The sequence below is a fragment of the Mustela erminea genome, chromosome 13 (assembly GCF_009829155.1).
Source record: "Mustela erminea isolate mMusErm1 chromosome 13, mMusErm1.Pri, whole genome shotgun sequence".
NCBI lineage: Eukaryota > Metazoa > Chordata > Mammalia > Carnivora > Mustelidae > Mustela > Mustela erminea.
This window is the reverse complement of record NC_045626.1, coordinates 62,461,900-62,489,028: the sequence shown is the minus strand read 5'-3', so window position 1 is coordinate 62,489,028 and position 27,129 is coordinate 62,461,900. Positions and strand designations below refer to the sequence as shown.

The 27,129-nt window shown below is 52.0% G+C and overlaps 1 protein-coding gene and 1 pseudogene across 7 annotated transcripts in view; one reads left to right on the top strand and one right to left on the bottom strand.

The window, feature by feature from the left end:
- Positions 1 to 1,712: 1,712 nt before the first annotated feature.
- Positions 1,713 to 27,129, bottom strand: part of GNB1L (G protein subunit beta 1 like) — a 64,665-nt gene continuing 39,248 nt past the window's right edge. For 5 of the 7 annotated variants that reach the window (XM_032310294.1, XM_032310295.1, XM_032310296.1 and 2 more), the window contains 2 exons: positions 23,402 to 23,617; positions 6,846 to 7,412 (listed from right to left, as the gene is read on the bottom strand). In XM_032310294.1, the coding sequence (XP_032166185.1) occupies positions 7,095 to 7,412; positions 23,402 to 23,617 (534 nt within the window). In that variant the 3' untranslated portion in view covers positions 6,846 to 7,094. Of the gene's footprint in view, positions 5,390 to 6,845; positions 7,413 to 12,882; positions 13,063 to 23,401; positions 23,618 to 27,129 lie in introns of those variants that run through there. The other 2 variants (XR_004278019.1, XR_004278020.1) reach the window with 2 other exon arrangements.
- LOC116571860 lies at positions 13,785 to 15,059 on the top strand (annotated as a pseudogene).

The following is a 27,129-nucleotide window of genomic DNA, read 5'->3' as shown; positions in this document are numbered from 1 at the left end:
GGAGAGCTTGGCCCCAGGGGGAGCTGAGTCGAGGCAGGAGTGAGCTTGGTGATGGTGAGGGATAGGAGTGGGCCAGATGTGGGGATGCGGGGGGTTTCCCCCACAGCACTGCCACCCTCCCCCGCTCTTGAGCCACAGACTGGGGGAGGAGTCGCCCCGAAGCACAGGTGCACAACCAGCTCAGCTGTAAGGTTCCCGTCTGTGCCAGCTCGTCTTTGACACCAGGCTTTGCCATGAAGTTCTAGCTAGTTGAGTATCAAGCATTTCTAAAGAACCCCCTGAAGGAATGTTTTTTCTTTGTGCAAACAGTCCTTTTGTGCAGAGGGTGTTCTGCGGCTTCTTGGCACAGACACAGGTGGGTAACACCTGATTGAACATCACTCACTCGGGAGCGTAAAGACACGCACAGCACGTCAGCACCAAGCCAGCCGGCCGAGCGGGCATGCCAAGGTCTCCCGGGACACTGCGCCTCAGCAAGCCCTTCATCAGTGAAGCCTCAGCGTCAGAGCGCCCCGTCCGGCTTCCCAGGGCTCGCCCCTCTGTCACACACCAAGCCTGGTCTGCGTATTTCCCAAAGGCATGGCGGCCTGATGTCGTCCCACCTGTGAAACGGAGAAAGCACAAGAAAAGGTGGAGAATTCTCAGTGTCCCCACGGCCGCCCCTGTCCATGTCCATGCCAGCCTCCAGCTTGCCTGAGAGGGACCCAGCCTGCAGGGGATGCTGGGTAAGCGCTGTACCCCCTGCCCATGTGCATGGTAACCATGGGCCTGGACGAGGATGGGTGGAAGATTCCCGAGGCGGGTTCTCACCAGAGGTACACGCTGGGCTGTTCACTTGCCTGGGCTGGCTGGTCGGGATGGCATAGCTGCTTGCCTTGCCGGGGAGGTGCCCTGGAGAGGGGACCCGCTGCAGCCCAGTCTGTCCTGCTGATGAGAGGCACGCTTGGCCCCAGAGGCGGTGACTGGGGGTGCTTTTTCTCCCCAGTAGAACATCAATTCCCACCCTGGGCCATGAAAGGCTCCGCAAAGAGTACCTCAAGGCCACTCCTGCTGGCCCTGAAGAGGCTGGGTAGACCCCAGGAGCTGAGAGCTTCAGTCCTAGAGCATGAGGCTCTGGATTCTTCTAACAACCAGGAGGGCTGAAAGAGGTGCCCACCCCTACTGACCCCTAACTATAGCTTGTGAGGCTCCAACCAGGGGCCCTGGCCACACGATGCCCACACTCCTGACCCATGGAAGCTCTTCCAATGAGGATAGAATGGCAGAACACATTTAGCAGAGCCAGAACCGCACATAAGAAATTGCATCGCGGGGTGCTTGGGTGGCTCAGTGGGTTAAAGCCTCTGCCTTCGGCTCAGGTCATGATCTCAGGGTCCTGGGATCGAGCCCCACATCGGGCTCTCTGCTCAGCAGTGAGCCTGCTTCCCCCTCTCTATGCCTGCCTCTCTGCCTACTTGTGATCTCTCTGTCAAATAAATAAATAAAATCTTAAAAAAAAAAAAAAAAAGAAATTGCATCGCTACTCCGAACGAGTTTTCTCTGGTTGTGAGCAGCCTCTTCACTGAGAGGGTCTTGTTTTGCTTTTTTTTTTTTTTTTTAAGATTTTATTTATGTGACACAGAGAGAGAGAGAGAGCGCGTGCACAAGCATGGGGAGCAGGAGAGGGAGAACCAGGTTCCCGCTGAGCCAGGGACCTGATATGGGACTCGAGCCCAGGACGCTGGCATCATGACCTGAGCTGAAGGCAGACGCTCAACCGCCTGAGCCACCCAGGCACCCCTCCACTAAGAGTATTAACAAAGAATTCTTCGAGACTAGTGAGCCTCTCTCCATGGATAGTTTGGACTAGAAAGCATCTTGCTGAGGGGGAGGACACCTGATGAGTGATGCTTGGCCAATGGGTCCCCCATCACTCACCTGGGGAACCTCAGGTCTCTGCTTGGCGCATTTCCTGCCCCCTAGGCACCTGAGCCACAGCCTTCCCCATCGCCCTGGATGTTAACATCGATGTCAGTGCTGCAGAATCACCACGGTTTGGCCACTGTGGATTGTGCTAAATTCAAGTGGCTCCTGAATGAAATGGGGCTTGAGTGTAAGTCCCGAAAAAGGTTGCTCAGTGAACAGCGCAAGTAGCTAGGAAAGGCACTTAGGAACTGGGCAGAAAATCCGAGGGCTGATTTCGCAAAACCATCCAGCTGCCACCGACAGAAGTGGCAGGGAGTGCGGAGGAGCTGCTGGGCCTGGGGTGGGGGGTGGGGGTCTTGCTGAAAGCATCTGACTTGTGTGGCCTGAGATGCTTGAGATGCTCAGATGCTGCCTCCCCACCCTTGGCCCAGCCCCCGAGGTACCATGGGGACAGGCAGACGCCGCCTGTCAGCAACCGCGATTGCTGTTGGCCTGCAGAGGGTTGACCAGGAGGGAGTGGGGATTCCCACACGGCCTGAAGGGAAGGCCAGGAGGCCTGGCCCAAGCTCTGCTCTCATTCTTTTGTCTGTTTAACAGGTTGAGGAACACCAGCAGTAACTGGACTTCCAAGGACAAGTTTTACTGATGGGCAGGAGGCATATGGAAAGATCTTTAAGGAAAAGCAGGACTTTTTGAATAATGGTGAAGTGAAAAGTGGAGAAAACTCTATTAGGGGGTGTGGGAGGCCCTCTTACCACCTCTGCCTGAGGCCATGCCCAGAGCAGCCTTCACCTCATGGAGCCCCACCTGCACAGACACCTCACACGGCCTGCGGGAGATCTGGGCTACGCTGAGCTTTCTGGCCTGTAAGGACCTTGGCAAGACTATGGCTTCCCCTCACCCCGGTTCTTCCGGATCCATCCAGGCTCCTCTTCCTGGCTGGCGGGACTACACCGTACGTATTTACCATGGTTTGCTTCTCTGTCCATTCACCTGTCAACCCATTTGGGTTGTTTCTGGTTTGGCACTCTTAGGAATAAAGCCACTATGAGCATCCACGCGAAGGAAAAAAAAGCCAATCCCAGAACATTCAGGGCCCTAAATTTACATCAAAGGGACCGACCCTGAGAGTGCATGCATCCTTCTGGTAAAGGGCAACCTTGGATCCACACAGAGGCTCCTCCTCGTAGAGCACCTGGTTGTACTGTGGGACGGCCACAGGCACAGTGCTCTGCCCACTCTGCAGCCCATCCTGGAAGCTCAGGGAGATCGGCTTGAGCCCTTCCAGCAAGGGGCTCACACAGCTCTTGGAAGATGGCAGAGCCCCCCTGCACACCTGAGTCTCGCGGCACAGCCAGCCCCCAACACTGGGTCAGGTCTGAGGAATGACTCAGCCTGGGGAACATGACAAGAACCATCTGAAGCTTTGCAAACAGGAAGTACCCTTCCCAGGCTGGGTGTCCGAGCCGGGCCCCTGTTTCTCCTTACGCCCCGGGGAGTTTGAGACTGGTCAGGTCTGTGGTGATTTGCTAATCAGATCCTGCTGATGGAGGCCATGTTGTGCAAAACTGTGGGCCCCACAGCGGGCACAGAAGAGGGCTCCCAACACACAGTAGTGTTTCTAGGAAGTAGGTGCTGCTGCAATTCCAGGGGGGCTCGGCTGAGCAGATCCAAATACTGGCCACCAGTCTTTTCACACGACATCCAGAAGGCCTGCATGGCCTTGGAAACTGCTTGCCTTAGCCACACAGCCCCATCAGGCACACAGGACTAGTAAGGCTCTGCTGGCCCAATTTGGCACCCCGTACGCCACGATTTGGCCACAAGATGTCCCTGAGACACTGCTCACCAGCACATGACCTCTGTAAGGAGTCATTCACTTGTGATCCTCCACACATCTCTGCTTGTGCCTTCAACATGAAGGTGAGGGCCAGGTAGGGACTCTGGGTCCGCGTCTGCCAACACCACCTCCCTACCATCTCCAGGGGCAAGGCACCCAAAGTCTCACCTCAGACATTCTGGAAGCATCTCTGGGTTTAATAAATCTCACGCCGACTTGCAGTGCCCTGTCCCTTTGTCTGGAACACACACCTCTGTGGCTGTTTTTGTAAATGTGGTGATTCTACCAGAGGGTTAGTCACCAAGATTCTTGATGAGCTGATGACACAGGCCTACGCAGGGGTGGGGGCACCACTTTCTCAGCCATTGGGTTTCAAAGCCTCTCGAGGTGTCACCAGACCCGTGCCCAGCGCCTCGGAGTCAGAGCTGACGCAGGGGGCTGGCACCCCCACAGGGGCCTCCCAGCCTCGGCAGTGGGTTGTGGCAGGGCTGCTGGAAGGGCGTGCAAAGTAACTGAGGAGACTCACATCTCCCCTCCCGCCCCACAGGCAGACAGGTGTGCCCCTCCCCCTCCGTGCAGCACAGCACACTCTTCAGAAAGTGCTCTCGAGCACTGCATGTTGTCACCACTCACTCCGTGCTCACAGCTGTGCTCTAACAAGGAGGCCAGGGATGCTCGGAGACTCTTCAGACCATCCTTTGCCGTTGGGCACCAGCCCGTGGCTGCCCCGCCACAGATGGGATTTGCAGAGGCTCACCTTTCAAAATAAGCCCCCACAACCAGCACCCCAACTAACTTTGGTGGGGTCAACAGAGAGAAGAGGAAGATGAGAAAAGGGACTGAGCCAACTACAGCCGGGTTCCAGAACACCCTCAGCACGTGGCCTCTTGGGGGAGCCATGCGGGGCTCTGGCTTGGTGAGGCCCCTCTTCACTCTCTCTGACCCTACAGCCTCCCTGTGAGGAGCACCCCAAATATGGCTGACTTGGCAGTTTTCCTCACATCCATGAGGTTCGAGAGCCTGCAGCCTAAACAAAGCCCTTCCTTCTGACATTTGTCGTGCGCAGATCCTTCTGGATGTGTCCTCCCAACATCCAGTTATGTGGCCACAGGATACTAAGGGCCAGCGTGGCCCCTCCCAGGGGTGTTGGAGGACACTCACCAGCACCTCCAGCCAATGGGGTCCATGTGGGTAGTAGGCCAGTCCCCAGGATGGGCCTTCTGGGAGCTCCAACGGTATACTGTCCCCTAGGGAGTGGCCATGTCCCTGGAGAGGCTGGGCAGAAGATCAGCAGTATACGTTGTCTGCAGTGTGGTGGGGTCTTTCCTCAAAGGGCCTGGGTGGTGACTGAAGGGGTTGTGACTCTTTTGGTGGCCTGGGTCACGTATCTATTGGCTCAATCCAGAATACTTCCACTCAAGCTAAACCTGATCGGGCTGTCACTTGCACTCCTAGGGCCCCAAGGCCACCAACCCACGCCCGCATCTCTGCCAGTCTGGCTGCTGGTGTCTGTGGCTGCTCACCACCCAACCACGTCTATTCCCTCTTGGGCAGTTAAGGCCACTGCTAGGCCTTGCCACTCGGAGACCCAGTGACTCCACTGCGTTTCGAGATCCTCGTTCTGTGGCAGTGGCTCCAGCCGACCTGCAGAGAGGAGAAATCAAAGAGCTCTCCACGGATACCGGGCTCCCCTTGCAGATGTACTCCTCAAGGTACAAGGGAAAGGCTTTTGTGGAGGGCTGGCAGTGCTCATCTGTTGAGTCCCCTCAAATACCACAATCCCCCCGAACCCTGTGGCTCACTCCCTCTGCAGCATGCTGAGGTGGCTCTGGCAGTTAACTGTCCTCAGAGAACCCGCCTTGTGGTCCAGGTTTCAACCCAGCAACCACACCCTGGGGCCCTTTCTTAGTCCTCAGGCTGCAGCAAGCCCAGACCCTCTGTGAGTGGTCCTGTTTCCATGGATCTGGCCTCATGCGTTTCATATCCCCGCCACCTGGATCCCACACGTGTTCTCCAGATTTCTATCTGCATGAAGTTCTTCTGGAGCGTCGCCACCTCATCACGGGCCACACTTCGTACCTCACCCTTTGGGGCCCTCCTGGGGCCTGAGTCTAGTTATAAGCAAAGCCAGTGTGGGGGAAGGTGGTCAGGAGTATCTCACAGGGGCCCTGCCCCCGGAGGTTCCATTCCGGTCCTTCAGGTAAAGGAAGACTGACCTCTTCAGGCAGAGACCAAAGGGGGGCTCTTCTGGCAAAAAAGGCAGCGGAACAAAGGGGTTGGAGGCGGCCCAGCTTCCTCAGTGACTGCCCACAGCCCCCTACCCAATTTCCAGGGTCCTATTCCTTCCCAACCAACAGCCCAGCTTTAAAAGATGCCCTGACGGGGGCGCCTGGGTGGCTCAGTGGGTTAAGCCGCTGCCTTCAGCTCAGGTCATGATCTCAGGGTCCTGGGATCGCATTGGGCTCTCTGCTCGGCAGGGAGCCTGCTTCCTCCCCTCTCTCTCTGCCTGCCTCTCTGCCTACTTGTGCTCTGTCAAATAAATAAATAAAATCTTAAAAAAAAAAAAAAAAAAGATGCCCTGACGGCAGGGCCTGGTAAGGAGACTATGGACGCACCAGCTGCTTTGGCTGTTCATCCCGTTGCCCCAGGTGCACAGTGCTAGCTCTGTGTCGTTGGTAGCCGTGTTGACCGCACTTAATTCTGCCATACTTTCCACCCACGGCACCTTGCCGTCTTTGGTCTTTCTCTTTTGGGGGCGGTGCTTCCTCCCTTGGATCCCACACTTGGCCTGCCCCTGAGCCACAAGGTCTCCCTGCCTCTGCCCTCACCCACAGCCCACACTCTTCCTGCCTTGCTCCCCCAAGGGGTCTGGTCACTTCTTTCTACTGGTTCTGGCTTCAGCCCTGAGCATCGGGAGCTCCTGGCCTGCCTCAGAGTGAGGAGCCAACGGAGTCCGCAGGACCTGGGGGCCACATTCACTGTCCCCCAGTGGCCAGGGGTCAATTGCCCTGCCCAGCAGGTCTGAGGAAAGCTCTCAGAGCTGACCCGAAGGGGGAATCCAGGGTGTCACCTTGGAGAATCTGTACCTTGAGCCCAGGGGTTTGCATCTAGAGGTTTATTGTAAAGCAGGCCCAGGCTGGCCTCTCACCTGGGCCATAGCTGCCCAGGCGTCTGGCCCAGTTACTCTTGTAAGCTGTAAAGTCACTGTCATACAGGTGCTGTATTTCACAAAAGGAAACATGCACCTTGGGTGGAAAACAAAGACTCCACAGACCAAGTACCTCTTGTAACTGGAGGAGGGGAACTGCGGCTGGCTGTTGCAGGGGTCCTGAGGTTCCACACGCCTGGGTCAGGCCACAGCATGGGCACCCACCTCCCTGCCCTCTGCGTGGCCCAACAAGGGAGCAGACATGTCACTGTGGGTCGGGTAGAGGGACCAGATGCTGATCCGCTGATCCCCAGATCCTGCGGCCAGCAAGCCATCTGTGGCAAAGGCCACACAGTGGACGGTGGCACCGTGGAAGCGTAGTACAGCCAGTGGCTTCATCGTCCGCCAGTGAAACACTCGGACCCGGTGGTCCCAGCCCGCAGTGGCCAGGATCTTGCGGTCTGGCCGGATCTTGACATCAGCGATCCCAGGATTCGTGAGTTCATGAGTTCTGCACACCTAGAAGATCAAGAGCAGCAGAGAGAACCACAAAATGGCTTTTAAGACTTGTCCCAGGGGCTCCCACCTGCGGGCAGTCCTGGTCTGGCAGGCAGAACAAGGAGGGAAAATGCAGGCTGCCAAGATGGCCGTAAGCTCCTGCAAACTCACCCCCTACATCCCAAGAGCCAGGCACAGACCCACTGAGGGAAGCAGCCTAACTGCTGCCCTTGGCTGAGCCCTTGCGTAAGACTTCAGGCCCTTCCCTCAGAAAGCCCCCGAGGTCCCGCAGAGCTGCTCCCCTACACAAGGCCTGAGAGGAACTCAAGGGCTGCTCTATTTCTCTGCCTGTCAGGCCTTCAGGAAAGACCTCAGTGGGCTGGGTCCTAGGTTTGCTCATCACAGAAATACACTGCGCTTTGGCGTCTAAGCAAGATGCATCTCCAGCTTGAGAGCAGCATAAACTCATGCCTACCCACAGCATGAGGAGGATGAGAGACACCAAGTCCATCTTTAGCGACAGGGCTGACGGGCCACCAAGCGGAGAGCCAGTGGGCACAGGCAGGACCAACAGTGAAGGTGCAGAATGCAGGAGCTCCTGCAGGGCCTGCCACACTGGCCATAGCCAAAACCTTAGTCCCTAGCTTGATTCTGAGTGGAGGGCAGGCAAAACAAAACATGGAGATACACAGGCATGTTCTATCTGCACGGAGACACTGGGAGCCAACCTCTTTCTGGACAATGAGTGCTCCCATAGTCAGTGCTGGGTGATGACCCCTTACCGACACATGCCTCCCTGCAGCAGGTACAGAATCAGAGCTGCCTTTGTGATCACAGCTATTCATGATTACATGGCACCGTCTCATGCATTGCAATCTGGCATCTCCATTGCGTCCATTGCGATGAACACTAAATGACAAAGGCACTTTGCCGTCATTGTGACAATACACAGTAGCCACTTCCTTCTACTGATTCTGGGTGTACCACAAGCTCTTATTGACCTGAAGTTGCCTTTGCTGTCCCTTACCAGCACACCGTTTTCTCCTAGTTCACTTCCCCATAGGGCCAGGGTGGTTTTGGTTAAGAATCACTCACCTATGCAAAGATAACACAGGGGAAAAGGAAGAAACACAGAAAAGCCATTTGCGATATTCCTTGGAAGCAACAGAAATTGTCACCAAGGATTTCTTTTGCCATGATTTAATAAAATAAAACCTCATGAAGCAGTTATCCCCATAAAACAAGAACATGAAGCAAAACATAGAGGAGGAAAACTGAACTGACAGAGTTCAGGCAAGAACAGGAAGACCTCAAAGAAATGGAGGGGATCGGGAAATGGCAGAAGGAGACTGGAACAAGACAGTAAAAAGAGGAATGATACAAAGTGAGCAAAGTGAAAGGGAAAACAGAGTTACAATGGACTAGAGAGAAAACAGCAGACATGGAAGAAAGGCAGCTGTGCTCTAACATTCAGTAGTTTAGAAAATCAATTGTTAATTTCTAGAAAAACTGAAGCCTTATGATCCAGATCCAAAGACAGGATACAGGATGGTCAATTTTAAGATACACCTTAGGAAATCACTGGACTTGACAGCTTAAAAAGTCCTTTGGATAGTCAGAAAAAGAGCATGTCAATTGTGACGTAGGGTTTGGCTGTCCTCAAAATGTTCCACAGCCACATCTGTGGCAGAAGACAGCAGAGGCTGCAAAGGCAGGCATGGTCCAAGAATTGTATATCCAGCCAAACTGCTGCTCAAGTATAAAAACAATGGACAAGCATTTTTGAACATGTAAGAACTTAAAGAATCTGCTCCCGGAAGCTCTTCTTGAAGGACTAGAAGATTAACTCCAGTGTCATGAGATAACCAGAGAACTTTAGTAGATGATCTGGTAAAAGCAAGGAATCTATTTACCAGTGGGATTAGGTCTAAAACAATACATGGATTATGGCTACAGAACCAGTTATGTAAATAACCAAAATATGGGAGCATAGTGAGATAGGCTGTTTGTTAAATTCACTGATTTGCTCATCTTTTGTCATTTGGGGCATAACATACAATAGTCAACCTCATACTTGAGAGATTATCTGACAATCCACTGTGAGTAATGACAAAAACAACATGACTTTCTTCCCCAACCCTGACACTAGATGCCATGTTTTCCTAGTATCTGCCCTTGTATTTTTCCATAAGTATACTCAACAGATTTATAATTAGATTCCAAAGTTAAATCGAGATCTGTGCTACGTGTAAAAGAGACACAGAAAGACTGACTTGACTGGCAAAGATGTACCAGAAGAGTGTGGACAACAGAGACAGGAGTCCAGTGTCAGTAACAGGAGACACTAAATTCAGAGGAAAAAGCGAGAAGACAGACATTGGTAAGTATGGTAATACTTACCAATGACAAAGGGTACAATTCGCAATGAAGAGCTATGACTCTCCGTTCTAGAGACAAACGGGCATATCATTCACGAACCAAGAGCAACAGGAATGTGGCTATGATGGAGTAACTGGTACCAGACCAGTCCTCATGCTATAGACCACCATCAAACTGGACAAAAGATACCAAGCAACTTCGTGGACAGCAGGAGGGGAGGGGCAGCTGATGGGGTGAGCCTCACAAACATTCTGGCAGCAACCTGCCCAGGGACATGTCCCAGCCATGAAATCTAGGTGTGCACAGAGGTCACATGAAGCTGAAGAGGCAGAGACCAGAGTGTGGAGGCAGCTGGAGTGGCTAGATTTGTGGGGTGAGCCAGTAGCATGGAGGGAACTGGGGAAGGGACTGAAACCCGCATCTGGGTTCCCCATCAGTCCCTGTGTGAGAGCTGGGCTGTGCCTGCTCAGGACACCACATGAGGTTTCCCGGACAGGGACTACAACAGGGTGAGATGGAACAGATACAGGAGATCAGCTGTGACCCTGGGTCCAGCCGGCCCAAGCAAATATACCACCTGACAACCCAGCACTGATTGGGACGCCACAGTGGTCTTGCTTCAGGAATAAGGGTCATATGTTCGGGTAGGGCCCACACTGGAACAATGCTAGAGACGGAGCTCTCCGTGGCCTAAAAGAGAGGCAGAGTTCAGAAGGTGAGTCCTACCACATCAGAGGAGCCTGGGAAGGACCCTGGGCTTTCCACGTATCTGCCCTGACAAAGCATAAAGCCAAACTGCTACAAGTTCAAGGTGAACAGCCAGTAACTGAAATACCTGCCTGCAAGAACAAAAGTAAATATCCTTCAGAGAAAAGATTAGAGTTCGGAGTCTCCACCACGTAACACTTACAGTGTTGAGCACACAAACAGAAAAATTATTAGACATGCAAAGAAGCAGGAATATATGTCCCACAGTCAACTGGAAAAAAAAAAAAAAAAGCGGTTAATAGAAACTGGCCCAGAATGGCACAGATGTTGAACATATCAGACAAAAACTTTAAAGCAGCTATTTAAGTATGTTCAAAAAAAAAAAAAAAGAAAGAAAACGCATTCAAGTAATTATAAAGAACAATTTCCCTGATGAGTGAACAGACAGGAATTATTAGCAGAAAAATGGAGATTACAGAAAAGAACCAACTCAGAACAGCCAACATATTATGTTAAAGGAGAAGAACAAAGTCAGAGGCCTGACACTACCTGACTTCAGGACTTACTATAAAGCTGTAGTGGTCAAGACAGTGTGGTACTGATGAAAGAAGGGACAGATCAAAGAAGCAGCACAGAGAGCCCAGAAACAGACCCACATAAACAGAGTCAAGTCATCCTGGACAAAGGAGCAAAAGAAATATAACGAAGGGAAAGATACTCTTTTTAACAAGCAGTGCAGGAAAAACTGGACATCCACGTGCAAAAATAGGAGTCCAGACAAAGACTTCACTCCTCTAATTCACAAAAAGTAACTTGAAATGAATCACAGACCTGAAAATAAAACACACTATTAAAATCATAAAAGATAACAAAGGACAAAAACCTAGACGACCTTGGGCTTGGCAATGACATTTTGTTTTAGTTTTAGGTTTTTTTTTTTTAAAGATTTTATTTATTTTTGTGTGTGTGTGAGAGAGACAGCACATTACCTTTGAGCAGGAGCAGTAGGATGGGCAGAGGGAGAAGCAGACTCCTCACTGAGCAGGGAGCCTGATGCTGGACTCGATCCCAGGACCCCAGGATCATGACCTAAGCTGAAGTCAGGTGCTTAACCGGCTGAGCCAGTCAGGGGCCCAGCAATAACATTTTAGACACAATACCAAAGGCACGATCCATGAAAGAAAGAACTGATAAGCGAAGCGTCACTAAAATTATAATTTTCTGCTCTGTGAAAGATATTGGCAAGATAATGAAAAGACAAGCCACAGAACAGGAGAAAATGTTTGCAGAAGACACATCTGATAAAGGACTATTAACCCAAATGTACAAAGAACTCTTAAGATTCAACAATAAGAAAACAAACGACCTGACTAAAATATGGGCAAATGACCTTAACACACACTTCTCCAAAGAAGATCAACACATGGCAGTAAGCACATGAAATGTGCTTCTGTCATACACTATCAGGGAAATGCACAATAGAACAACAACTAAGATAACACTGTACCTCAACTGTATTTCAATAAGAGTGACAAGGAAAAAAACCAGATACCACTATACACTTGTTAGAATGGCCCAAGTCCAGAACACTGACAATACCAAATGCTCATGAGGATGTAGAGCTACAGGAACTCTCCTTCACTGCTGGTGGGAATGCAAAATGCTACAGCCACTTTGGAAGGCAGCTTGATGGTATCTTAACAAAACTAAACATACTCTCACCAGGTGATCCGAAACGGCATGCTTTGGTATTTACCCAAAGGAGCTAAAAATTTATATCCATACAAAAACCTGTGGGGTGCCTGGATGGCTCAGTTAAGCTTCTGACCCTTGCTTTCAGCTCATCTCATGATCTCAGGCTCATGAGATCAAGCCCCGAGTCAGTCTCTGTGCTGGGTGTGGAGCCTGCTTAAGAGTCTCTCTTCTCCCCCTCCCTCTGGTCCCCACCATGCCAAATACCATACATCAGTGTCTATAGCAGCTTTACTCATAACTGCTAAAACCTGGAAGCAACCAAGATGTCCTTTAATAGGTGAACAGGTAGATAAACTGTGATGCATCCAGACAATGGAATTTCAGTGCTAAAAAGAAATGAGCCGTCAAACTATAAAAGACACAGAGGACCTTTAAATGTGTATTACTCACTGAAAGAGGCCAATCCAAAAAGGCAACAGACTGTATGATTCCAGCCTTATAATGTTCTGGAAAAGGCAAAACCAAACCACAAAGACAGCAAGAGAAATCAGTGGTTGTCAAGGGTCAGTGTGGGAGGAGGCATGACCGGGCAGAACACAGAGGATTTTTAGGGCAGTGAAAACACGGTGTGTGATACTGTAATGGTGGATACACATCATTATACATTTGTCTAAACCCACAGAATGCACACCACTAAAAGTGAACTTACTGTGAACTGTAGACTCGGGGTGATAATGTGTCAGTGGAGATCTGTCTGTTGTACCAGTTGTCCCACTTTGGTGTGCTGTCAATAATGGGGGAGGCCGTGTACGCACAGGGGTGAGGGGCAAGGGGCATGCGGGATATGTCTGTACCTTCTTCTCAATTTTGCTGTGAACCTAAAAATGTTCTGAAAAAAATAGTCTTTTATTTAAACAAAAGAAGAAGAGGGGCACCTGGGTGGCTTAGTTGCTTTAAGTTCTACCTTCAGCTCAGGTCATGATCCTGGAGTCCTGGGATTGAGCCCCGCATCAGGCTTCCTGCTCAGCAGAGAGCCTGCTTCTCCCTCTGCCCCTCATCCTGCTCGTGTCTGCTCTCCCTCCCTCTCTCTATCTCTCCATCTCACTCTCTCAAATAAATAAAAAAAATCTTAAAAAAAAAAAAAAAACCACAATAGAAAATGGAGAATGAAGCAGCTCAGTAACTGAAATGAAAAACTTGTGGGAGAGGCTTAGTGGCAGATTGTAAATAATTTTGAAAAGTCAGTTAACTAGAGGACATATCAATAAACATTATTCAATCTGAAGAACAGAGAGAGGAAAATGATTGAAGAAAACTGAACAGAGCCTCAGGGAGTATGGAATGATACCCAACTGTCTAATTTATGGGAGTTCCAGGAGAGTCAGACTACTGAAAACCACAGATGAACAAAACCTTGAAAGCCACCATGAAGTGAGAGGCATGGTGTGTTTAGGAATAATGATGAGATACAATGAATTCTTATTCGAAACTATGGACACCAGATGACAATGGAACAACACCTCTAAAGCGCATGAAGGAAAACAAAACCATTATCCCTAGATTGTTTTTTTTTAAAAAAGAGGATGAAATAGGCTCTCTGCTCTTCCCCGTTTGACAGACAGCCGCATCTTCAGGTGCAGTGCCAGCCACGTGCCTGAGACATGATGGTGAAGGTCAGAGTGAATGGATTTGGCCATACTGGGTACCTGGTCACCAGGGCTGCTTTTAACTCTGGTAAAGTGGATATTGTCACCATCAATGACCCTTTCATTGATCTCAACTACATGGTCTACATGTTCCAGTATGATTCTACCCATGGTAAATTCCACGGCACAGTCAAGGCTGAGAACGGGAAGCTTGTCATCAATGGGAAGTCCATCTCCATCTTCCAGAAACGAGATCCCACCAACATCAAATGGGGCGATGCTGGTGCTGAGTATGTTGTGGAGTCCAATGGGGTCTTCACCACCATGGAGAAGGCTGGGGCTCACTTGAAGGGCGGGGCCAAGAGGGTCATCATCTCCGCTTCTTCTGCTGACGCCCCCATGTTCATGATGGGTGTGAACCATGAGAAGTATGACAACTCCCTCAATATTGTCAGCAATGCCTCCTGTACCACCAACTGCTTGGCTCCTCTGGCCAAGGTCATCCATGACAACTTCGGCATTGTGGAAGGACTCATGACCACCGTCCCATGCCATCACTGCCACCCAGAAGACTATGGATGGCCCCTCTGGGAAGCTGTGGCGTGACGGCTGAGGGGCTGCCCAGAACATTATCCCTGCTTCCACTGGTGTGGCCAAGGCTGTAGGCAAGGTCATCCCTGAGCTGAATGGGAAGCTCACTGGTATGGCCTTCTGTGTCCCCACCCCCAACGTGTCTGTCGTGGATCTGACCTGCCGCCTGGAGAAAGCTGCCAAATATGATGACGTCAAGAAGGAGGTGAAGCAGGCATCAGAGGGCCCCCTCAAGGGCATCCTGGGGTACACTGAGGACCAGGTTGTCTCCTGTGACTTCAACAGTGACACCCACTCCTCTACCTTCCATGCTGGAGCTGGCATTGCTCTCAATGACCACTTTGTCAAGCTAATTTCCTGGTATGACAATGAATTTGGTTACAGCAATCGGGTGGTGGACCTTATAGTCCACATGGCCTCCAAGGAGTAAGAGCCCCCTGGACCACCAGCCCCAGCCAGAGCAAGAGGAAGAGAGAGGCCCTCAGCTGCTGGGGAATCCCTGCCCCAACTTATCCCCCAAAACACTGAGAATCTCCTAACCTCCACTATTTCCATCCCAGACCCCCTGAAGAAGGGGAGGAGCTTGGGGAGCCCTACCTTGTCATGTACCATCAATAAAGTATACATACTGTACCCCCCCAACAAAAGAGGATGAAACAGACATTGTTCATAAACCGAAGCTAGAGAATCTTGAATCTTTTGTCAGAAGAACTACACTTCAAGAAATGCCAAAGGATATTCTTCCACATAAAGGGAAATAAAACCAGACAACAACTGGGATCTACAGGAAGAGCACCAGAAATGGTAAGAGATGGGTAAATATAAACTCCAGTTGACCCTTGTACAACATGCAGGTTAGGGGTGCTGACTCCCCATGCAGCTGAAAACCCACTTATCACTTCTGACTCCCCCAAAACTACCAACAGCCTTCTGGTGACTGGAAGCCTTACTGATGACATGAAGAGTTAACATGTATTTGGTATGCTATATGTATTATATCCTGCATATTCTTGCAATAAGCCAGAGATAAGAAAACATTAATAAAATCTTAAGGAAGAGAAAACACATTTATAGTACTATTCCTTGTTTATATAAAAAAAAAACCTGGGGGTGCCTGGGTGGCCCAGTCGGTTACGCTCCTGGTTCTCGATTTCAGCTCAGGGCTTGCTCTCAGGTTTAATAACTGATAGTTTAACGTAAAGCCGATAACATTGAAAAGTTTATAAGGCATGCAGAATTAAAAGGTATAACCGTAGCAGGAGAAAGGATGGGAGGGTGGTAAACGGAATCCTTCTAGCATGGGGTATGACACACGCTGGGGGAGTGGCGCAGCAGCACTGACTGAGGAGGGCTGGGTACATCGACAATGGGTACTGTGGACCTGCAAGGAGCCGCTCAGAAGAAAATGGTAAGAGTGACATCAAAGAAACCAAGAGAGGAAATAAAATGGAAAACGAAAAAATGAATATTTGATTAACACACAGGAAGGCAGGAAAGGAGTAAAAGAGAGTCAAAAACAGAAGTGACAACTGGAAAACCAGTATCAAGATGGCAGGCTTAAGGCCAGGCACATCACTAATTCCATTAAGTACAAACAGACTGAGTGCTCCAATCAGAAGGCAGAGATTATCAGGAAGGACTGAAAAGCAAGACACCCAAAGATCCATTTTAAATATAAAGAGACGAACCTAGGTTGAAAATAAGGGAGACATGCCTCAAAAAGAGGAAACCTGAGGAAGTTGGTGCTGCTGCATTAGCTTCAGACTAAATCGACCCCAAGATAAAGAATGTGTTACACCGGAAACTAAGGTAACATTTGTTGGGTGTCAACGACACTTCCATTTAAAAAAAAATTAAATTACTATTAAAAAAAAAAAAGACATGACAAGAGCTACAGAAGGATATTTCATGATGACCATTCAGCCGGATGTGGTCACCACCTTAATGCATGTATGACAGTGCTTCAAAATTCATGAAGCAAAGCAGACAGAAAAAGGGGAAATAGGCACATTCACGACCACACTCAAAGATCCAAAGACCTCGCTCAGTAACTAGTGAAAAACTAGATGAAACAATTGGCAGGGATATGGTAGACGCTAAGGCTACCAACCACCTTGACCAAGGTCGTGCTGACGAATGCTCCGCCCAACAAATGCGTAATACCCGCGCTCACCAAGATGTAATGCAGCGTGTGCTGGGCCAAACACAAGCCTCAATAAATAGCTTAAATGCTGACATTGTGCAGGTTCCTTCACTGACAGCAGAATGAAGCTAGACGAAAGATATCTACAAAATCAACAAATATTTGGAAACTAAGTAATTTACTTCTAAGGAACAACTGGATCAAAGAATTACTCGTCAGGGACAATAGAAAGTATTTCGAACTGAACAAAAATGAAGACACAGAAATCAAAATTTGAGGGCCAGACCCCAAAGGCTGGTGAGTTGGCTGGGAGCGGGCTCCCCCACAGTCCAGTGGGGAGCCAGGACAAACCCGGAGAAGTACCTAGAACTGTGGGTACCATCAACGGGCAGATTGACACAGTCGGAGGTCCCCACTAGATGTTCCATAACAGGCAGCTCTCTCGGCCTCTGGAAGGAGTGCCTGAGGAATAAGAATGCCCGGGCAACGTTTACAGTACAAAAGAGCAGCGATGAGACCCAATTCGTGGGCAAAGCCAACTCTGCGAGAGAAATATCTATATCTGAAGACAAGTTGAAGGCAAAAGATTTTTTTAAAAGCTATATTAATTATTTTTTAAAGCTATATATTTTTTAAAGCTATATATTTTAAGCTATATTAAAGCTATAATACAGTAAGTATTATAATCAGAAGAAACCTGGCATGGACCACATTAAGAGTTGGCAAAACAGGCTTTTAGGCAAAAATTCTTCTCAGGGATAACAAGAGTCACAAAAGTATAAAGGTTCAATTCCCCAGGAAGGTGACCGTGCTAAACCCGGCTGTTCCTAAGCCAGCTTCCAAAATGCAGAAGAACACACAGGATGCCAGAGAAGTTGCCAAGATGTGTCTTGGGGCCGGGGTCTCCCTGCCCCTCCCCAAGGCGCCTAGTCGCATGGATGGTGTCGGACTACACGGCCCCCACGGCTGCCTGAGCGCATGCAGGACGGCCATGCACCCAGCAACAAGAAGCACTTCCTTCCCACACACATGTGGAATACTTATGTCAACGGGACTGGCCTCCACATTTCAGAGAGCTGATATCATTCAGACCTTATTCTCCGACCACAACGGCATTGAGTTAGAAATCCAAAAATTAAAAAAAAAAAAAAACTGGGGAGAAAGAAAAAATCAAACATTTGGAAACATAAAAACACTCTGATCAGCTCAGCAGTCAGAGAACAAACAAAAATTGGGTCCCCCCACAGAATGAAGACAGTGACATCTCCCAACGTGGAATGCAGCTAGAGGGCTGCAGAGAGGCTGCAGCTGCCACTGGGGGTTGGCTGGCAGAGAGAACAAGTGGGTTCCATACCCAGTTCAAGTCAGACCAACAGACCAAGCCCCAGAAAACACGGGAGGAAGGAAAGGAAATATCAGAACAGAAAAAGAAAAGGATTTTTTTGGTCTTTTTTATTTTGTTGCTTTTTTTTTCTTTTTCTTTCAAACCATAAGAGACTCTTCATGATAGAAAAAAAGATTTTTAAAGATCAACAAAGATAAGACTGATCAGGAATAAAAAATGGGACAGTTCTGTAAATACAGTAGAGTCTACATAGTCATTTCAAACAACTAAAAGAGGGGTAGTATTAAAAATATCTTGGGCGCCTGGGTGGCTCAGTTGGTTAAGCAACTGCCTTCAGCTCAAGTCATGATCCTGGAGTCCCAGAATCAAGTCCCGCATCGGGCTCCCAGCTCCATGGGGACTCTGCTTCTCCCTCTGATCTTCTCCCCCTCATGCTCTCTCCCACTGTCTCTCTCTCAAATAAATAAATAAAATCTTAAAAAAAAAGGAAAGAAAATATCTTAAAGGTTTTTATGCCCAGAGACACATTCTTAGAAAAAGGCAACTTACCACCCCCCACCAAAAAATCCAGAAACCTGTATCAGTCCAAGAAGAAAATCAAGCCTTCCTTGCAGAGAAAACACCTGTCCCAGGAGAAAACAGCAACCCATGGCCACTCACAAAGCAGACCCCCTACCAGCTTATCCAGAGGTCAGGAGAGGAGGGGATGCCTGCCTTGATTCTGGGACTCCCCATACCCCAACATCATAAGCAGAGAGGGGTAACAGGGGAGGGGGTGCAGGTTAGTTTACTGAGAGGCCGACTGATGGCCCCAAACAATTCCAAAGGAGCCCCACCACACGGAAATCTACAGGCTCTCTAACGGGTTATTTTAAGACTATGTGGTTGTTTTGATATCATAAAATAATGCAATTCATTTAAGTTAACTAATTTGAGAAGAAAAGCCCCAAGTCTGACAGCTCAAATGCCTATTCACAATCCAGATTCTTTCTCCACTAGGAGCAGAAGGAGGATCTTCCACAATGAGACCCTTGCAAAACCTGACAGCAAACTTGCATGCCGTCCAAGCTGTAGCGTGTGGGTGGCTCACTATAGCCCCGGCCTCCTTGTGGCATGGCCTGGGCTCCTGGTCAGTGCTATCAGCACTCAGGCAATCAGCACTCAGGCAGCCCCCCAGAGACCCGCCCAGTCACCTCCACGCCTGCCCCACATCTCATGGTCAGGGACTCCCCCTCCTACTCTTCCAGGGCTCTGGCCAGTACCTGGCCCACCAACTGGGTACCACGATGTCTAGACCACCAAGTGGCACATGCTGGAGAAGGACTGCAGGAGCCAAGGCCACTGTGCATGGGTGAGAAGGCAAATCCTACGTGTGCCTGAACCCCTCTCCACTCACACGGACCAGAACACGGGGCTGGAAATGAGAACTGATGACCATCACCATCCCTCATCCTTTTCTCTTCTGTGGACTTTGCCTTAAGCCAGGAGTAGCCAGGGGACCCCTGGGCTCGGAGCCATGGACTCCCTGGAACCCATGTGGGGCCCTGCTTGGGGGTCATCTCCTTCATATTCCATCAGGGAGTATTTTCCAGGGAGAAAAGGGCTGCTTTCAAGTCTGCTCTTGCTGATGATCACCAAGAACCAAAGGCCAGGGGAAGAGGAATTTGAATTTCCATAGACGCCCCAGAGCTGTGGTTCTCACACACTGGAAGCTGGGTCTAGGGCACAGAACGTCTTCCACGCCATGTTACCACCTGGGAGGAGCGAAGATGCCCAGCACTGCCCACGAGGGCGGGAGTGACTCTGGTCCCGAAGCGAAGGCAGAAAGTAGGCTCCCCTGGCAGGAAAGAAGAGAAGCAGCAGCAGAAGCTTTGACGGCGACCTCAACCACAAGAGGCCAGTCCCTGTCCTGCGCTTGTATTCCCAAGGAGGAGACTCCCGAGGAGGGTCCAACAGGGTCCGTTCATGGTCACGGCCGCCAGAGCCTTGCTTATTCTGCTGTGTTCCTGAGATGCATATGGGGGGTTGAGTTGTGTCCACAGTTTGCTTGGTTTCAGGTCCACAGGTCCTGCCACTGACAATTTAAAGGGCGGGGACTGAGAGAAAGGGCAGCAGATGCACAACAGGACAAGGGGACGACTGGCCAACCAGCCGTGGGTACACCTCGGGGAAGCGTGGTTGGTCCGATTCCCAGTTCAGGCTGGCTGGGGTGGTTGGGGGGGAGTGGTTCAATATTACTTAAAGGCCTAAAAATACTGCTGGCCGTAAATCAGCCCCTGCTTCAAGGCCATGGGCCCTGCCCAAGTGTGGGAGGAAGGAGCAGGTCTGCACACCACCTGTGTCTGACGACAGCCAAGGCCCGATCCCCTGGAGGCTGGAGGAAAAGCCACCTCTGGAAGGCAAGCGAGTGGCCCAGCATTGCCATGTGCCCCCGAGGCCACAGTGTCCTGAGGAGGGTGGCCCAAGGCTCCCAGTCACTGCCATGGTCCCTGGCTACACCTATCCCGGATAAGGACCCTCTGAGAGGGATCCCTGGCCACTAGTGGCTCTCACAGCACATGACCTCAGGTGCCAGGAATGTGCATGCGGCGCGGCAGCCATCTGGTTCTCATTACCCATGCTCTGCTGCGGGAAACCTCATCTGCGTCTCCGCTCCCAGCGCCCGCCCGGGAGAGATTGATTTGGGCTCATTAGAGACTCCAGCAGCGGGTTTTGAGGTGAGGCCCATCTGTGCCCACGTGGCTCAAGGGCCAGGGAAGGCAGCTGCAGCAGAGAGCCAGCACGGTGCACCAAGGACCTCGGGGCGAGGATGCCCGTGGATGCCTGTGGGCACCGGCCCCTGACCTTCCTCCTCAGGGGCCTTGTGTCACAACCTGAAAACCTCCAGGAACTCTGGGGCCAACTCGGAACCTGACATGCAGCCGTTCTCAGTGGCTGTGCTCGGCGGGAGGAACACTGTCCTCCTGCTTTGATGTGTGCTGCTGCGTGGGGCCCAGAGCCCCGAGTAACACCGTCACGTAACCACCACGTCCACCCCGCAGTGCCTGGTTCCCCTTCTGCTTTAACTTTCAAATTCATTAATAATCCTCTGTGCTTTAACTTTTCAGTTCATCAGTACAGTAAAAGTTCATCTCTGGACTGGAACGTGCCCCATAAATTTAAGTCTTAAGTTCCAGCAGCTGTTTCCCCAGCAAGCCGGCAGAGACCAGGCAGATCTGGGTCAGGTCGGCAGGAGGGGACCCTTCCTGGGGTCCTGGGGTACTGCAGTCTGGAGTGGGGTTCTCAGGGAAGCACCCTGAGTCTTCAGCCTTTTGCAAGGTCAGGCTGATGAAATTCAAGCCCCAGTGGGATGGAGCCCTGGACCCCACAGTGGGAAGGTGGAGGCCCAGGCTTGTCCCCACCAGGCTCAAGGAACAGGAAGGAGGGGTGTAAGAGAGAACTCCAAGGCCTACCTGGCTGGGCTCGACACCCAGTGAGATGCCCTCCTCTGCTGAGCCTGCACCAGCCTGGCTCTGCCCCAGTCTTAAAGATGACACCCATCACAACGACATTCACTCCCATTCCTGCTCAGGTCCATCATTCCAAGGGCTTGGGGCCTTTCTGCTGGGACAGAGGCATGAGAAGCTCTGCCCCACCACAGCCAGGCCTGGCCCCATGTGGAGGCCTGTCTAACCCTCCCTTCCCCCAGGGCCTCCATGGGCTCTCTAAGACAAAAGAAGGACAGAAAGACAGACGGCTAGTTGCCTTGACTGTAAGTTGGCCATGTACTGGCACAAGCTGATCTGCTGGGGAAGAGCAGTGCTGAGGAAGCATAAACATGCACCCGTCCCTTAATATCACACTGACCCCCTTTCTCCTCTCTTGCTGGGCTCTGGCCGGCCGCTCCCACCCTCAGGTTCCTGTTCTGATCCCACCTGGAGAGACACCAGGCAGCCTCACACCAGGACAGTGGGCAGTTCCTCCCTTCCACTGCTGGCCACTTGCTCTGGATCATTCTTTCTAGGATGCCAGTCCCAATTCCAGCTTCAACATGAAAGCGCCCTTCCCAGGTCTCCCTCTGCCTGAGCTGTGTCCGTCTCTGAGCCTCTTTGTCCTTCACCATTCCCTCTAGCACCCCGCTGCCTCGTTCCTTTTCAGCCTCTGTCTTCCCCAGGACTCCTCACCTACCACATAAGACCCCTGCCCCAGCTGTCCTGGCTCCATCCCTCCTTCGGGATGACCTGGTGGCAATGCCGCAAACCCCCTCCCCCGCCCAGGGTAGCACCCAGGATGCGTGACACCTGCTAGGCACTGCAGCACGCCCTTAGTTTCCCTGGGGGCCCGCCCTGCCCTTCTCCAACCCACGTCGTGCCTCAGGGGCTTGGTGGTGCCTGCCCAGATCTTCTTCCTCTGGCTGTGAGGGTCCAGGCCAGGCGAGTGTGAGGTACAGCAGACTTGCCAGGCTAGCAGGCAGGCTCTACCACCTGGTGAGGGGAGATGCCTTCTTCTCCCCCATAGCTCCTACACAGAGGGGCAGTCCTGTCCTCCAGCACTCCAGCGATGAGCGCCCAGGTAAGGCCAGGTGCCAAGCCTGCCACTGCTACTGCTGGCAGTCCCCCCAAGGGCCACACATTTTCCAACTGGGGCCCTGTTCCCCAACCAGACCTGGGTTTAGAGCGCTGCCCTTCCACGCAGCTTCCATGAGCTAGTCAAGTGGCCAAGTCTCCTCCTTCCAAGGCTTCCTGGCTAAAAGGGACTCCTCAGCCACCCCAAGATGCCAGAGTGCACCAGGTCACCCTCTGGGGGCCAAGAGGCATCAAACCTCTCATCCCGTGACCTGCAGCCCCCCTGGGACCTGCCCTCGTGTGAGTCCTGCACAAGTGGCTCCCCAACCCCCAACTCTACCCCCAAGGTTCCAAACAGGGCTGAGGGTGCAGGCTGGGCCAGGGCAGCCCGAGCACCAGCCACAGGCCCAGACCTGGCCCCCAAGTGCTCCACAAGCCATGTGGGAAGGGAAAGTCCACTGAGACTTCATGGGAAGGCTTTCAGCAACATCCCGCTCTGGCCTGAGGCCTCACACCCCTTCCCTGTCGTGGCAGGCAGAGAGGAACAGCTTCCCTGGTGTTGGCCTGCAGACTGCCCTGGGGGCGTGACTCCGTGGGTTTCTCCACACTGGGTTGGTTTGGGTTGATTAATCAGTTCCTTACCTACCGAATTCCTCTGAGTCTTTGCAAATGGACTTGCCTACCCCTGGACTCTACATGCCTTTTCTCTAGATGGACAAGACGTGACTGCTGTTAACCCGAGGTCTGAGAGAAACCCAAACCATGTGAACGGTTCACAAGCGCCCACGCCCCCTTCTTCCTGCGCCGGCCCCGCGGACAGGCTGGCCTGCACCCCGCCTCACAGTGATTAATTAGCCAGGGATCTGCAACAACTCCTCTTCATGCCTAAATATTGTTTCAGCCTATCAGACTGTTAGTGCAAAGCAGGATAAATGACACCTCGGGTCTGGCGTACTGACCTGCAGGGCCTGCTGCTCATCCAGGCTCCAGACAGCCAGCGCCTTCTCCGCGGAGCCCGAGACGCCCCTGGTCTTCTGGGAGTCAAAGTCAAAGCCCATGACGGGCTCCGTGTGGCAGGCGACGCGGCTGCACACCTTCCGCTCAGAGACGTCCCACAGGGCCACCGATCCGTCCTCATAGCCGGCCAGGAGGAGTGGGCGGGGATTGGAGTCAGCCTGTGGGGACAGCACAGCCGTCAGCTCCCGAAGAAGGCTCCAGTACATTCTGGGGGAGAAGGGGCTCTGGAGAGTGGCGGCCTCTCCCGCTGGGCCTTGGAGGTGGCCCAGCCAGGTACCGATTCCTCGTGTTCCTCACACGGCAGTAACAGTTTGGAGGCTCCATGTGTCCCCTTGAGAGCAGACACCAGTGGCACCAGGCTGGCACGGGCCAGCATTGGCGCTCTCTGAGGACCGAGACTGGAGGGCGCCGAGCCCAGGGTCGCCCGGGCCCGGCCCCCACCTCACGCTGCCAGGCCGCTGCTGCTTGCCAGCCGGGACGGGTGCTGCAGCTTCCTCCTGCCTCCTTTCTGCAGGCTGAGACTTGTGGCCACCCCTTCGTGGGGCCGGTCACCTGTCTAGAACTGCCAGCCAAAGGAAATCGCGAACTCCATCTCAATGAAAAATGAACTTTCTGTGCTTTGTCAACGTCGCCGCGGAAGCCCCCCACCCCCCCAGGCCTGGTGAGTCGCCAGGGCGCTGACTGGTGTGAGCTGAGCTCTGCCGGCCCTGAGCTATTGTGATGAATGAGGACGCGGGTCAGAGGGCTCTGCACCCGGGACAGACGCCTCGTTTATCTCACCTCGGCAACCACTCCAGGGGAGCACTGCGGGACACCGTGTCACCCCAGCACTGAAAGTGGCAGCCCTGTGCTTGGTGCCCAGTCTCCAGGACAGGGACCCAGGTTGCTTCTGGGGCAAAGCACACGCCTGCCGATGCCTTCTGCTCTTCACTGTCTCTGCATTTCCTGCTGAGCTGCCTGGGGTCAGCGTCACTCAAAATGTCAGAAATAACTGAGCACACCCCCTCCCCAGTGAATTTTCCAAGAGCCAGGAGCTCAGCTGAGCCTCCGGGAACTGTGGGCCTGGCCTCTGCATGCAGTGGTAAGAATGGGGTCCTGGCGGCAGAGGGGTTGGAGTTGCTCGGCAAGGCTGCTTCCTGGGTCATCTGCAACTCCCAGAACAGTCAGTCCCCTGTTGGCGGCAAGGCCTGGCACCGAGCAGAGTACCTGGGCCTCACGGGTCACGGGCTAATGGCGCCAGGGAGCCTCTCCTTCCCCACCTGCTGGAGCTCCCGTTATGAGCTGCGTGGGTGCTTCCACCCACCCCAAGGGGCTCTAGGCCCCGACGCTGTACACATCACAGAGTGCCCAGAAAGAACCTTTGCTCTGCTAAGCAAGGTGACTGGGTTCAGCCAAAAGGCACCAGATCATGTGTCTAACAAGAGCACACTATATCCTCTACACCTGGAAGCAGGGCTCTCTCTGTGTATCAGAAGGGGAAACTGAGGCTTTAAGGTGAGATGTACGTCACTGGGGCCCTGGTTAGTGAAGGGAGCCAGGGGGAGCCTGATGCAGAGTGGCTCTTTGATCAGAAGGAGATGGCAGCTAGCCTGGAGGATGTCTCCTGCACATCCACAGGAACGGCTCTGACATTTTTTTTCTGATGATAATACGTGTTCATACATACAAAGAAAGGCTCTTAGCTTCACTTAGCCTGTGGCAGCCTGTGCCCCTCCCAAGGGCCTCTTACAGGCTGACTGCCCCCCACAGTGGGCCCGACTGAGCAAGCAGTTAGGAGAAGGGCCCCATGACCATGAACCCTGTGTGTGTAGCCGCCTGCTGATGCTGCCACAGAGGGGCCAAGGCTGGAAGCAGCCGAGCGTGATCCCTGCCTCCGTCTGGCCTCCCATGTGAACCCGTCAGGGTCAGTACGCTTTCTCTGCAGTTCTGTAATGGGGAAGAGCTCCACTTTGGTATCTTTCAAGTCACCTGACTGGAAACTATTTGTGCAGCACAAAATTATTTATAAGGCTTTTCTCCAGACACGTATAGACTGCTTGAAGAAGCGATTAGGCCCTCTGCTCAGGTACCTCGTCCCAGGCCACTGTGCCTCTCCAGAAAGGGCCTTCCCCCATGAGCAACCACATCTGGACCCTGCTAGGAGAGTGAGAGCCAGATGAGAACAGCCCAGTGCTCTGTCTGTTGACCAGGAACTCACGCCAACCCCCTAGGCCAGACCTGCCCGGTCCCACACAAGAGGTCAGCTCTGAGGAGCTCACCTGGGGCCCACTTGGGTCTGTTCCCTTCGGGGCAGTGATCTGTCTTGTTACCTGCTTTCCCATCCACCCTGCCTCTGCCCAGCCTCTCCTCGACCCTGCCGCCCCAGGGCGCTGCTCCTCTCAGTGCCAACACATTGGTTCTGGTCCGTCTCTGCAGCCCAAGTTTGTAGCATGCCCGTGTGGTCTCTGGGTTCTGAGCGTCTCGGCGCTTTCACGGGCTGTATGCCAGTCACCCACCTATCAGAATAGGAGCCAGACCAACCTGCAGGGGCTCGCCTCACTGTTGCTGAGGGTGACCAAGCTCTGAGCTCTAGCCCGGATGGCTGCTGCTCCCATCCATGCTGCAGGGCCCCTGCTGACCCCAGCTACAGGCACCACAGGTAGAACAGCAGTCTCATGGCCTCAGGCCTTTGGGGACAGGCTGATCTCCATGGGGCGAGGACCTAAAGTTGCCAGAAGGATTTGCTTTGTGTCTTCTCCTGTCACTGGGCACCCTAACTGGGAGAGACCCCAGCACGCAGGCCCCGCCTACAGCACCTGCTGGGATCAGTACTGTAGGGAGCTCCCAGCTCACTGGAGGGGACCCTAGGTCCAGGGTCTGAAAGCCTGTTCTCAGGGCTGCTGTGATCAGTATTCCTGAGCTTTAATATGATAATCAACCTAATTCAATGCAAGTCAGCCACTTTGAAGAGCCAAACAAGAATCTGGGGTGCTTGGGTGGCTCAGTCTGTCTGCCTTCCTGCTCAGGTCTTCATCCTAGAGTGCAGAGGTGGATCCCCTTGGTGTGGCGCTGGGCAGGGAATCTACTTTCTCTTTTCCCTCTGCCCCCACCGCATGCTCTCTCAAATAAAGTTTTTTTAAAAATCTAAAAAAAAAAAAAAAAAAAAAAGATACAGAACACCTAGGTGGCTCAGTCTGTTAAGTGTTTGCCTTCAGCTCAGGTCATGATCCCAGGACCCTGGGATGAAGCCCCACATCAGGCTCCCTGCTCAGCAAGGGGTCTGCTCCTCCCTCTGCCTCTGCCCTCCCCCTGTTGGTGTTCTCTCCCTCTCTTTCTAATAAATAAAATCTTTAAAAAAAAAAAAGATTAAAAAAGAAGAATACATCTGAATGTTTCAGTGAGAAATACCGTGTCAGGTCCCTCTGCCACACTCAGATTAATAAACTACAACCTGGACCTTCAGGTTTGGAGAGAAAAAAAGGACATTTCAAATTAATGTCAACTCTTTTAACAGAACGCTTTGCGTTGGATCTGTATCAACTAACAAAAACTCGATTTGTCCTTCTGTCAACTATATTAATTACCTTAACAAGTTTGTACATCCCGTTTCTATACATTTTTCTTCTGGAATTTTTACATGATTACGCAATGACGGTGTTTCCAGGGAAGCAGAGTGAGCGGGTGCAGCCGC